Genomic DNA, 13,776 nt, shown 5'->3' with positions numbered 1-13,776 from the left:
GGGATTGTAGGCCGTGATCTCATAAAAAGACAGTAAGTACAGAGACTTGTGCATTTGTCTTTATGTCCAATTTTCAAACACTTTTTAGCCTCAAATCAAAGTTTGTGATGTTGTGATTCTCCTCGGAGCTGGTTGGTTTGGTTTATGGCTCACAACTCTTTTATGAAGGATTTTATTAAAAGTCTATGGAAGAAATGAATGGGGGAAAACACTTCCGGAACTCAGACGGCTGAATAAGTGGGCGGTCGCTGTTGCGCTTTCAGTGGTCCGTCTCGAGATAAACAGTCTCTGTTCAGACGTTCAACAATGTCGTTTTCATGGCAACAGGTCTGCAAACACGCCTGCGCAGATGTCGATATCTGTTTATGCTTCTTAATCACTCTTCATGTGTTTTTGAGCAGTTTAATTTATCAGAATGTCTATTGCGGATTTTCAGAGAGAAACGGAGCGTCTCAGAAAGTTGTGAGTAGATTTATTTATATTTATATTTTATCCGATAACAGCATATCATGTATTACTGTTAATTCGGTAATCTCGCTTTATACAGACTTTGTAAACACAACAGAGAGACTCACAGAATCCACGATCTCAAAGAGACTTTCAGTGTGTTTGAAGAGTTTGAAAATAAACTTCAAATTGAACTCCAATCTGACAGTAAGACACAAACAATCATCTCCATTAAACTGTCTCTTCTCACTGTTCCTGTAACATGTATATTGTTCATTTGTATATTAATATCTGTTGTTATTAGTCCTGAAGGTGCAACAACAGCTGCAGAAGATGAAGAATTGTGTTTATAGATTTCAGGTGCAGCTCACAGATGTCAAACCATCTCCAGACTGTAAGAATATCTGATGCTAACGCTGATATATATAGAGAGAGAGAGAGAGAGAGAGAGAGATCTCGATCATCTGATGCTAATAACTTTCTCTCAGGAAACTCTTTCTGTTGTTTAATGCTGCACATCTTCTGATTTCTGTTGCATTTAGTGATCGACAAATTAAAAGACACCATGACAGATATCGAAAACTCCATCAACATGTTCAAAGACTCACAATATCAAAGGTATGAGATATATTTCTGCTAACTGTGTTAAATGTTTGTGGTATTACTGATGAAATATCTTTTCCTGTCTAGTTTTGAGGAGCTGTTGAAAGAGGAGACGACCGTTTGGCAGGAAGTCAATGCCTTGGAGAAAAAGATTGATGTTTGGTCTTTGCCAGTAAAAGCAGACGGTCTTCCACGAGCTCGCTCGGACAAACTCTCCACAGACCAGAAGAGCTCGAGGAATCTTCTTCCAGAGGTGACGGCTCTTGAGATGTTTCTCCAGCAGCGAGGAGGCTCACAGGGCGGCTGGGACTCTTATGACCATCAGAGCTTCATGAAAGTTTGGACGAAACACAGCGGAAAACCCTCCTACAGAAAAGAAGCCAAGTTTTATTTACCTGATAAAACTGAAGAAGACATTAAAGTGCATGAAGAGTGGTATCTTGAGCTGTGCCATCTACAGGACAACAAGAGGGAGGTACCAACAAACAACCTTGAACCTCACATGAGGATTTTTAAATTCTCTCATGATTTACTCGCCTTTAAACCATTCCAGATGTGTATAACTTTCTTCTTCAGCAGAACCGAAATGTAGATTTTTAGAAGTACATTTCATCTCAGAATATCCATGTAACTCGCCGTGTCTCTGCAAACATTTGCTAAACAAGTTCTGTTTACATGTAATGTAGGAACTTTAACTCATTGATGGATATTAGTTATAAAAGTGAATGTTTAACAGAGTTTTCAAGTGTGACATCAAGTGGCATTCCATTGCAATTTTCCTCAAAGGAAGTTGTAAAATACAACTTTCTAAGATGAATGGCATGCAATGTAATCCTGATTTCACAGCACTACAGTGGAAAAAGAAACCATAACTGTGCCAGTGTGCCCGGATCGGTTCAGATTGGCACAGTTCCGCAATGAGAACCATTCGCCCGATGGTGGACAAGCACTTGATTAGTCTCTAGTCGGTTCTCACTTATTGAAATCAACTCTTCACCCTGGTCTTTGGACTCTGCTTTGGTTTTTTGACCATCAGGCCATCCAAAGATGGAGAGCAGCCAAGCAGAGAGAGCAGGACCTTCAGAGAGAGCAGCAGAACAGAGATGATGTGATGGAGGAGCAGGAGGAGACCGCAGCGGCTCAGCGCCTCAGACAGGAGCAGCTACGCAGGGAGGCGTCGGAGCGACTGGAGGCCTGGAGGAGCCGCAGGAAACAGCAGCAGGAAGAAGCTGAGGAGCAGCGGCTGAGAGATGAGATCCTCAGGAGGAGACATGCAACAGAAGAGCGCAGGAGACAGCTGGAGGTGAAGCTGCTCGTGGAGGAGCGTGTCCGACAGAAGAAGCAGGAGGAGGAGCAGCATCTGCTGGAGAAGGAGGTGCAGGAGCAGATGGAGAGAGAGGAGCGTCACAAACTCGCGGCGGAAAACATCAAACACTTTCAAGAAAGAGTGAGTTGAGCAATTGTTAAGCTCTGTATTGATTGTTGATGAAGTCTGTCATCACAAAAGTGACTGAAACGCAACAGAATTACCAAAATACACACGGGTTAAATACCTCAGTCTCACACATGCTATTTATACATGAGATTAATCACTGTATACATGACATATACAGTATATAATATTACAACTAACATCTGCACAATGATCCGAATGAACAGCTGAACTTGAACTAAATGACGTGCTTGTCACAATGCATAACTTGTTTCTGTAAAAGGATGCTGCACGCAATGCAATATCCTAAACTGGCTAAAACATGGACAATTAATAACAATCTCAGGGGTTTGTGTATCTCAGCGAGTATTGACGCTGACTATCACACCTGGAGTCGTGAGTTTGAATCCAGGGCGTGCTGAGTGACTCCAGTCAGGTCTCCTTAGCAACCAAATTGGCCCGGTTGCTAGGGAGGGTAGAGTCACATGGGGTAACCTCCTCGTGGTCGCTATAATGTGGTTCCTGCTCTTGCTGGGGCATGTGAGGAGAATAGCGTGAAGCCTCCACATGCGCTACGTCTCCACGGTCACGCGCTCAACAAGTCACGTGATAAGATGCGCGGATTGACGGTCTCGGAGGCAACTGAGATTCGTCCTCCACCACCCTTATTAAAGGCTATTCACAAATGTTTGAATATTTTATTAAAGTTTGGTGTGTTACAGTTTGACACATTTGTGTAATTTTGCACATTATCATCAATTAAAAGATATTATTATCTGTTGGCTAAAAATGAATTGCCATTTTTAATCTGATAAAATGGATTAAAATGAATCAATATGACCTGACAAAATATAGATGAAAATTAAAGGTCAGTTTTATTCAGAAGACTTTAACCAACACTGAGACGTGTGCTGTCACTCCTCTCTTCAGGACTCGCAGCGTTTAGAGATGAAACTGCAGGAGAAACGGAGTAAACACGAGGAGGACTGTGAGCGACAACGGAAACTAGCTAAACTCAAGGAGAAGGTTAACTGTTAGGATAAATGCTTTTATAAAAGAACCAATCAACATTAAAGTCTGTTACAGCTGCTGATCCAAGTGAAATTGTGGTTTATTTGCATTAGGTGGAAGTTCACGTCAGTCGAGATCCTTCGAGACTCTGGAGAGCCACTGAAGGGTGGAAGTCTCGAACTAAAGCGGTCGGCCCGTCCGGGTGTGGGCCGGTGTTACACATGTTCCACAGGTACTGTACTGGACATCTCAATGGACCTTCATGCCTAATTTGAGTTTAAATCATAACCAGTCTGTGTTTTGAAAGGTTAAGCATCAGTTATTGGACAGCTCTACTGGTAAAGCATGGCACTTGCAATGCCAAGGTCATGGGTTTGATGCCCAGGGGGTGCAGTGATGATAAATGTATACTCTGAACACCAACATGACTTACAGTGCACTCAGTGTTCTATTGACACACCGGCACACACATACACACCATGTGTTATATAGTGTCATTAAATGATTGATATTGTAAGACACGAAGAAACATTAACTGTACACATATGAGTGAGTCGTTTAGATGTAACACAAACATTTAATGGCATTTTTCTCAAAAGATTGACAGTAATGCCAGAGCCGATGTGCTCCACGACTGCTCATGTTGTTGTGTTCTCCACAGGGCCGTTCCAACATGGAGACAAGACTTGTGAAGTCCTGATGACAAGAGCTCGGAGATGTTGCATACAATTATTCATTTAAATTCAACTTTATTTTTGATCACAATTCACCTGCAAATCATTTAAATTGATTGAGTAATTTTCAAGGAAAGAATTAAAAGCATTTGGTTCATCTAATGAGTGCCTTTCTTTGCATCTCCATAAATACAAGACAAACAAAAACATGTAAATATAGATATTAATAATGATCAAACATCTACAGTAAACATTGATAAAAGACATTTATATACATTTATTTTATAGGTTTCAGTTTTTGTATTTCTGAAGTTTGAGTTAAAGGTCTTCAGGTCAGAACACAAAATCTTCTGTTTAATCATTTTATGGATGTAAAATTTGCATCATTAATACATTTTGCATTCACTTTTATTTTCAAAGTAAAACAAGATACAATGCACTTAATGTGTTGTTTATACACACAGTAGTGGCCAAAAGTATTGGCACCCTTGGTTAATATGAGCAAAGAAGGCTGTGAAAAAAATCATTTTGATCTTTCATTCAAAGAATTCACAAAAATCGAACTTTATTTGAAGTAAAAGAATTCAAAGAGCGGAATTACCTCATTATTAAATAAATATTTTTCTCCAAGATGTATTGGCCATAAGTTTTGGCGCCCATTTATTCAATACTTTGTGCATCCTTTCCTTTGCCAAGAGAACAGCTCTGAGTCTTCTCCTATAATCCCTGATGAGTTTGGGAACACCTGGCAAGAGATCCCAGATCATTCCTCCATACAGAATCTCTCCAGATCCTTCACATTCAGAGGTGCATGTTGGTGGACTCTTCAGGTCACCCCACAGGTGTTCTATGGGGTTCAGGTCAGGGGACTGGGATGGCCATGGCAGAACATTGATTTTGTGGTCAGTGAACCATTTTTGTGTTGATTTTAGGTGTGTGTTTTGGATCATTGTCCTGCTGGAAAATCCAACCAGGGCCCATTGTAAGCTTTCTGGCAGAGGCAATCCGGTTTTGATTTAGTATCTGTTGGTATATGATAGAGTCCATTATACCATGTATCCGCACAAGATGTCCAGGACCTCTGGCAGAAAAACAGCCCCACTACATTAAAGATCCAGCACCACATTTAACCGTGGGCATTGGGCACTTCTTCATCTCCATGTGCGTCAAACCCATCTCTGGTGTTTGCTGCCAAAAAGCAATTTTTCTGTTTCATCGGACCACGTAACCCGGTCCCATCTGAAGTTCCAGTAGTGTCTGGCAAACTGAAGATGCTTGGGTTTGTTGTTGGATGAAGGAGGCTTTTTTTCTTGAAACCCTCCCAAACAACTTGTGGTGATGCAGGTGATGTCTGATATATTTTCTTTAAACTTTCTGACCCCAAGACCCAACTAATTTCTGCAGTTCTCCAGCTGTGATCCTTGGAGAGCCTTTGTCCACTCGAACCATCCTCCTCACTGTGTGTGGAGACAATAACGACACACGTCCTCTTCCAGGCCGAGTCTTAAGATCTCCGGTTGATTGGAACATGTTAATGATGGCTCTGATGGTGGAAATGGGCATTTTCAATGCTTTGGCTATTATAACCACTTCCCATTTTGTGAAGCTCAACAACCTTTTGGCGCCCATCAGAACTATATTCTTTAATCTAACCCACTGTGATTGATGAGGGAATTTGGCCTGTGTGTTACCTCATATTTATACCCATGTGAAACAGGAAGTAATGGCTGAACAATTTCTGGGGAAAAAAAAAGTAAAATATGAATGGGAAAATACTTCAGATATATTTTACTCATAAGAATTTCTAGGGGTGCCAATAATTATGGCCAATACATCTTGGAGAAAAATATTTATTTAATACATTTACATTTACATTTATTCATTTGGCAGACGCTTTTATCCAAAGCGACTTACAAAAGAGGAAGAACATCAGCGAATCATCTTAGGGAGACAGTGGTACAAAAAGTGCCATATTACAAAGTTTCACTATCATCATAATAGTATACAAAACAGATTTAAGTGCAACAAGAAATGTAAATATATATATATATATATATATATATATATATATATATATATATATTTTTTTTTTTTTTTTTATTGACCGGTTAAGTGCTTTTGGAAAAAATGTGTTTTTAGCCGTTTTTTGAACCCTAATAACCCTAACCCTAATAATGAGATATTTCCCTGTTTCAATTGTTTTAATTAAAATAAAGGTTAGATTTTGTGAAGTTTTTGAATGAAAGATCAAAAGGATAAACAAAGCAGATTTCTTTTCCCACAGCCTTCTTTGCTCATATTTACCAAGGGTGCCAATATGTTTGGCCACTACTGTATGTTTATGTGGCAGGGTGGGACTTTTATTTTGGTGGGACTTTTATTTCGTGTTTTCCGGTGTGTGTACCGGAAGCGGCTCGCGTTGTGAAGATGGCGGAGATGTTCAGTGATTTTGATCGTGATGATTTTCTGCGCGAGCGTCATGTGCGATTCTTCCAGCGCTGCCTGCACGTGCTGCCCGAGAGATACGCGCCATACGAGACCAGCAGGTGAAATATATCACATGACACTTCAATACAACAACAAAGCTCATGTTTACAATATTACTCTCATGTTATTAAATTATTATCCATAATTAAATAATCATATATAGAGTAAATGTAGGATATAGTCATGTTTAGTGTTTATAATGATGATTATAATGAATAATCATTTATAGTAGTATACAGTGTAGTATGTAGTGTTTATAGTCATGTAAAGAGTGTGTACTCATTTGTCGTGTTTATAGTGATGTATAGAGTGCAGTGTATAGTAGTGCATACACATATGTAGTGTTTATAGTGATGTATAGAGTGCAGTGTATAGTATTTATAGTGCATACTAATTTAGTTTATAGTGATGTATATATCGTAGTGTATAGTATTTATAGTTTATACTCATTTGTAATTTTTATAGTGATGCATAGAGTGTGTAGTGATGTATAGAGTGTATACTCATGTGTAGTGTTTATAGTGATGTATAGAGTGTATACTCATTTGTAGTGTTTATAGTGATGTATAGAGTGTATAGTTATGTATAGATTGCAGTGTATAGTATTTATAGTGCATACTCATTTGTAGTGTTTATAGTGATGTATAGAGTGTATACTCATTTGTAGTGTTTATAGTGATGTATAGAGTGTATACTCATTTGTAGTGTTTATAGTGATGCATAGTGATTTATAGAGTGTATACTCATTTGTAGTGTTTATAGTGATGTATAGAGTGTATAGTGATGTATAGTGTATGCTAATTTGTAGTGTTTATAGTGATGTATAGAGTGTATAGTGATTTATAGAGTGTATACTGATTTGTAGTGTTTATAGTGATGTATAGAGTGTATAGTGATGTATATATTGCAGTGTATAGTATTTATAGTGCATACACATTTGTATTGTTTATAATGATGTATATAGCATAGTGTATATTATGTATAGTGTATACTCATTTGTAGTGTTTATAGTGATGTATAGAGTGTATAGTGATGTATAGAGTGTATGCTAATTTGTAGTGTTTATAGTGATGCATAGTGATTTATAGTGTATACTGATTTGTAGTGTTTATAGTGATGCATAGTGATTTATAGAGTGTATACTCATTTGTAGTGTTTATAGTGATGTATAGAGTGTATAGTGATGTATAGAGTGTATGCTAATTTGTAGTGTTTATAGTGATGCATAGTGATTTATAATGTATACTCATTTGTAGTGTTTATAGTGATGCATAGTGATTTATAGTGTATACTGATTTGTAGTGTTTATAGTGATGCATAGTGATTTATAGAGTGTATACTCATTTGTAGTGTTTATAGTGATGTATAGAGTGTATAGTGATGTATAGAGTGTATGCTAATTTGTGGTGTTTATAGTGATGCATAGTGATTTATAATGTATACTCATTTGTAGTGTTTATAGTGATGCATAGTGATTTATAGTGTATACTGATTTGTAGTGTTTATAGTGATGCATAGTGATTTATAGAGTGTATACTGATTTGTAGTGTTTATAGTGATGTATAGAGTGTAGTGTATAGTATTTATAGTGCATACACATTTGTATTGTTTATAATGATGTATATAGCGTAGTGTATATTATGTATAGTGTATACTCATTTGTAGTGTTTATAGTGATGTATAGATTGCAGTGTATAGTATTTATAGTGCATACTCATTTGTAGTGTTTATAGTGATGTATATAGTGTATACTCATTTGTAGTGTTTATAGTGATGTATAGAGTGTATACTCATTTGTAGTGTTTATAGTGATGCATAGTGATTTATAGAGTGTATACTCATTTGTAGTATTTATAGTTATGATAGAGTGTATAGTGATGTATAGATTGCAATGTATAGTATTTATAGTGTTTACAATTTTTTTAATGTTTATAGTGATCTATATAGTGTAGTGTATCGTATTTATAGTGCATACACATTTGTATTGTTTATAATGATGTATAGAGTGTAGTGTATAGTATAGTGTATACTCATTTGTAGTATTTATAGTGATGTATAGAGTGTAGGGTATAGTATTTATGGTGATGTATAGACTGTATACTCATTTGTATTGTTTATAGTGATGTATAGAGTGTACTGTATAATGCAAACACATTTGTAGTGTTTATAGTGATGTATAGAGTGTTTACTCATTTGCAGTATTTATAGTGATGTATAGTGTATACTCATTTGTAGTGTTTATATTGATGCATAGTGATTTATAGTGTATACTGATTTGTAGTGTTTATAGTGATGTATAGAGTGTATAGTGATGTATAGAGTGTATACTCATTTGTAGTGTTTATATTGATGCATAGTGATTTATAGTGTATACTGATTTGTAGTGTTTATAGTGATGCATAGTGATTTATAATGTATACTCATTTGTAGTGTTTATAGTGATGCATAGTGATTTATAGAGTGTATACTGATTTGTAGTGTTTGTAGTGATGCATAGTGATTTATAGAGTGTATACTGATTTGTAGTGTTTATAGTGATGCATAGTGATTTATAGTGTATACTCATTTGTAGTGTTTATAGTGATGCATAGTGATTTATAGTGTATACTCATTTGTAGTGTTTATAGTGATGCATAGTGATTTATAGTGTATACTGATTTGTAGTGTTTATAGTGATGCATAGTGATTTGTAGTGTTTATAGTGATGCATAGCGATTTATAGAGTGTATACTGATTTGTAGTGTTTATAGTGATGCATAGTGATTTGTAGTGTTTATAGTGATGCATAGTGATTTATAGAGTGTATACTGATTTGTAGTGTTTATAGTGATGTATAGAGTGTATAGTGATGTATAGAGTGTATACTCATTTGTAGTGTTTGTAGTGATGTATAGAGTGTATAGTGATGTATATATTGCAGTGTATAGTGTTTATAGTGCATACACATTTGTATTGTTTATAATGATGTATATAGCGTAGTGTATATTATGTATAGTGTATACTCATTTGTAGTGTTTATAGTGATGTATAGAGTGTATAGTGATGTATAGATTGCAGTGTATAGTATTTATAGTGAATACTCATTTGTAGTGTTTATAATGATGTATAGTGTAGTGTATAGTATTTATAGTGTATACTCATTTGTAGTGTTTATAGTGATGTATAGTGTAGTGTATAGTATTTATAGTGCATACTCATTTGTAGTGTTTATAGTGATGTATAAAGTGTATAGTTATGTGTAGTGTTTATAGTGATGTATAGAGTGTAGGGTATAGTATTCATACTGATGTATAGACTATACTCATTTTTATTTTATTGTGATGTATAGAGTGGAGTGTATAGTGTGTATAGTGCATACACATTTGTAGTGTTTATAGTGATGTATAGAGTGTAGTGTATAGTATTTATAGTGCATACTCATTTGTAGTGTTTATAGTGATGTATAAAGTGTATAGTTATGTGTAGTGTTTATAGTGATGTAGAGTGTAGGGTATAGTATTCATACTGATGTATAGACTATACTCATTTTTATTTTATTGTGATGTATAGAGTGGAGTGTATAGTGTGTATAGTGCATACACATTTGTAGTGTTTATAGTGATGTATAGAGTGTAGTGTATAGTATTTATAGTGTATACTCATTTGTAGTGTTTAGAATGATGTATAAAGTGTATAGTTATGTGTAGTGTTTATAGTGATGTATAGAGTGTAGGGTATAGTATTCATACTGATGTATATACTATACTCATTTGTATTTTTATTGTGATGTATAGAGTGGAGTGTATAGTGTGTATAGTGCATACACATTTGTAGTGTTTATAATGATGTATAAAGTGTATACTCATGTTTAGTGTTTATCATACTGAGTGTATAGTCATGTAGTGTTTATAGGTAAATATAGTATATAGTCAAGTATAGTGTTTATTGTTATATATAGTGTATAGTACTTATAGTGATGTATATAGTGTATAGTATTCATAGTGATGTACAGAGTGTATATTCATGTATAGTTTTTATAGTTATATAGAGTGTATAGTCATTTATAGTGTTTATAGTTATATATATATATAGTTTATAGTGTTAAAGAGTGTGGTGTATAGTGTTTATATTTATATAATGTATAGAGTGTAGTGTGTAGTGTTTGTAGTTATATATAGTGTATAGTTATATATAGAGTGTATAGTCATTTGTAGTGTTTATAGTTATATATATAGTTTATAGTGTTAAAGAGTGTGGTGTATAGTGTTTATATTTATGTAATGTATAGTGTAGTGTTTGTAGTTATATACATTGTATAGTGTTTATAGTCATTTAGAGTTTAATGTATAGTGATTGTAGTCATATATAGAGTGTATAGTCATGTAGTGTTTATAGTTATATATAGACTTTATAGTGTTTATAGTCATTTAGAGTTTAGTGTATAGTGCTTGTAGTCATATATAGAGTGTATAGTCATGTAGTGTTTATAGTTAAATATAGTGTATGTTCATGTATAGTTATATATAGAGTGTATAGTCATTTATAGTGTTTATAGTTATATATATAGTTTATTTACAAGTCATTTCTGGAAGAGAGACGCTCAAAACGGGAAGCAGTTTGTCGTACTCGACATGAACGGCCATAGTATATAGTTTATAGTGTTAAAGAGTGTAGTGTATAGTGCTTGTAGTCATATATAGAGTGTATAGTTATGTAGTGTTTATAGTTAAATATAGTGTATATTCATGTATAGTGTTTATAATTATAGTTTATAATATATAGTGTATAGTGATGTATAGAGTATAGTGTTTATATTTATATAGAGATTGTATAGTCATATATAGTGTTTATAGTTATTATATAGAGTGTTTATATATATATATATATATGTATATATGTGTGTGTGTGTGTTTATAATTATATATACTGTATAGTCATGTAAATTGTTTAGTCATATTTAGTGTGTATAGACATACTGTATATAATGTTCACTATGATATATACAGTATACAGTGTTTATTGTGATGTATATTATTTGTAGTGTTTAGTGCTGTAATATTTGTTCTTCGTGTTTTTCATGTGTAGGTTAACTGTTGTATTTTTCGCTCTGTCGGGGCTGGATGTTCTTGATGCTTTGGATGTTGTAGACAAACCCAGTTTAATCGAGTGGATTTATTCACTGCAAGTTCTGCCCACAGATGACAGTAAGTTTCTCTCATCAGCTGATGGGATTCCACTTCTCTCATGCTTTCTATTATATATTAACGGCTCATCAAATTTATGTTTTTTTTGTACTTGAAATAAAGTAGAAATGTTGTTTTGAGATTAATGTATGTATTTGGGGAAGGGTAAAAGCACTAGAGCGGCAGTATTGCTGCTGTAAAGCTTTGCAGTGTCATTAGATTAATGTTCTTTCTGTATGATCAGAGTCGAATATCTCACGCTGTGGCTTCCGCGGTTCATCACACATTGGAGTCCCGTATAACACTTCTAAGGTACGGACAATATTCTGCTTGTGGCATTAACTTGCCGGACAGGGCATTTAAAAATCACAGGACCTTACAGTTTTCCATGTTTGTCATGTGGTGCAGTATTTTGTATAGATTGGAGAGTTTAATTGTTGGAAACATTAATGCAAACTGAACTTTATATAGAGTTCACTAATACAGCAGTTATACATATGAATGTGTGTCTGTAAATCTCTTCACAGGGTCCAGGTGTTCTTCATTCATATGACAGCGGTCACGTGGCAATGACGTACACTGGACTTGCTTGTCTCATTATTCTGGGTGATGATCTGAGTCGTGTCAATAAAGAGGCTTGTCTGATTGGTTTAAAGGCACTACAGCTGGAGGACGGCAGGTGTGTTCTTCTCACATGTGTTACACATGAGTGGTTCAGCAGCACAGTCAAACTGGTATTTTTGGAATCTGATTAGCCGATTTAGCTTTTGTCACAATAACATTGCACAGATTCATTAGAATAGATGTGTTTTATATGAATGTTTACAGTCTTTAATGTCTTGTTTCACTGCAGTTTTTATGCTGTCCCAGAAGGCAGTGAGAATGACATGAGGTTTGTGTACTGTGCTGCCTGTATCTGTTATATGCTGGATGACTGGTCTGGAATGGACCGCCAGAAAGCCATCGACTACATCAGAGGAAGTACTGTGAGTAACACATAAACACCTGTCAAATACACACAAACACCAGTCAAATACACACAACTACACAAACACCAGTCATATACACACAAACACCAGTCATATACACACAAACACCAGTCACATACTCACAAACACCAGACAAATACACCAGTCAAATACTCACAAACACCAGTCACATACTCACAAACACCAGTCACATACACACAAACACCAGTCACATACACACAAACACCAGTCACATACACACAAACACCAGTCACATACACACAAACACCAGTCACATACACACTAACACCAGTCACATACTCACAAACACCAGTCACATACTCACAAACACCAGTCACATACTCACAAACACCAGTCACATACACACAAACACCAGTCACATACTCACAAACACCAGACAAATACACCAGTCACATACTCACAAACACCAGTCACATACTCACAAACACCAGACACATACACACAAACACCAGTCACATACTCACAAACACCAGTCACATACACACAAACACCAGTCACATACTCACAAACACCAGTCACATACACACAAACACCAGTCACATACTCACAAACACCAGTCACATACACACAAACACCAGTCACATACACACAAACACCAGTCACATACTCACAAACACCAGTCACATACACACAAACACCAGTCACATACTCACAAACACCGGTCACATACTCACAAACACCAGTCACATACTCACAAACACCAGTCACATACTCACAAACACCAGTCACATACTCACAAACACCAGTCACATACACACAAACACCAGTCACGTACACACAAACACCAGTCACATACACACAAACACCAGTCACATACTCACAAACACCAGACAAATACACCAGTCACATACACACAAACACCAGTCACATACACACAAACACCAGACACATACACACTAACACCAGTCACATACTCACAAACACCAGACAAATACACACAAACACCAGTC

The 13,776-nt window shown here is 35.7% G+C and overlaps 1 protein-coding gene and 1 pseudogene across 1 annotated transcript; one reads left to right on the top strand and one right to left on the bottom strand.

Annotated features, from left to right (window-relative positions):
• The first annotated feature begins 234 nt into the window (after positions 1-234).
• On the top strand, positions 235-4,309 carry LOC127630383 (coiled-coil domain-containing protein 112-like). The gene is made up of 9 exons (XM_052107843.1): positions 235-462; positions 548-654; positions 752-841; positions 990-1,065; positions 1,138-1,525; positions 2,087-2,497; positions 3,413-3,508; positions 3,607-3,725; positions 4,155-4,309. The coding sequence occupies exons 1-9, from the start codon at positions 416-418 to the stop codon at positions 4,183-4,185; spliced, it is 1,365 nt and encodes a 454-aa protein (XP_051963803.1). The 5' UTR covers positions 235-415; the 3' UTR covers positions 4,186-4,309.
• An 8,052-nt stretch (positions 4,310-12,361) lies between these two features.
• LOC127630607 (rasGAP-activating-like protein 1) overlaps positions 12,362-13,776 on the bottom strand; it is a 25,442-nt pseudogene continuing 24,027 nt past the window's right edge.

Source organism: Xyrauchen texanus, chromosome 37 (assembly GCF_025860055.1).
Source record: "Xyrauchen texanus isolate HMW12.3.18 chromosome 37, RBS_HiC_50CHRs, whole genome shotgun sequence".
NCBI lineage: Eukaryota > Metazoa > Chordata > Actinopteri > Cypriniformes > Catostomidae > Xyrauchen > Xyrauchen texanus.
This window is presented reverse-complemented; position numbering and strand designations above follow the sequence as displayed.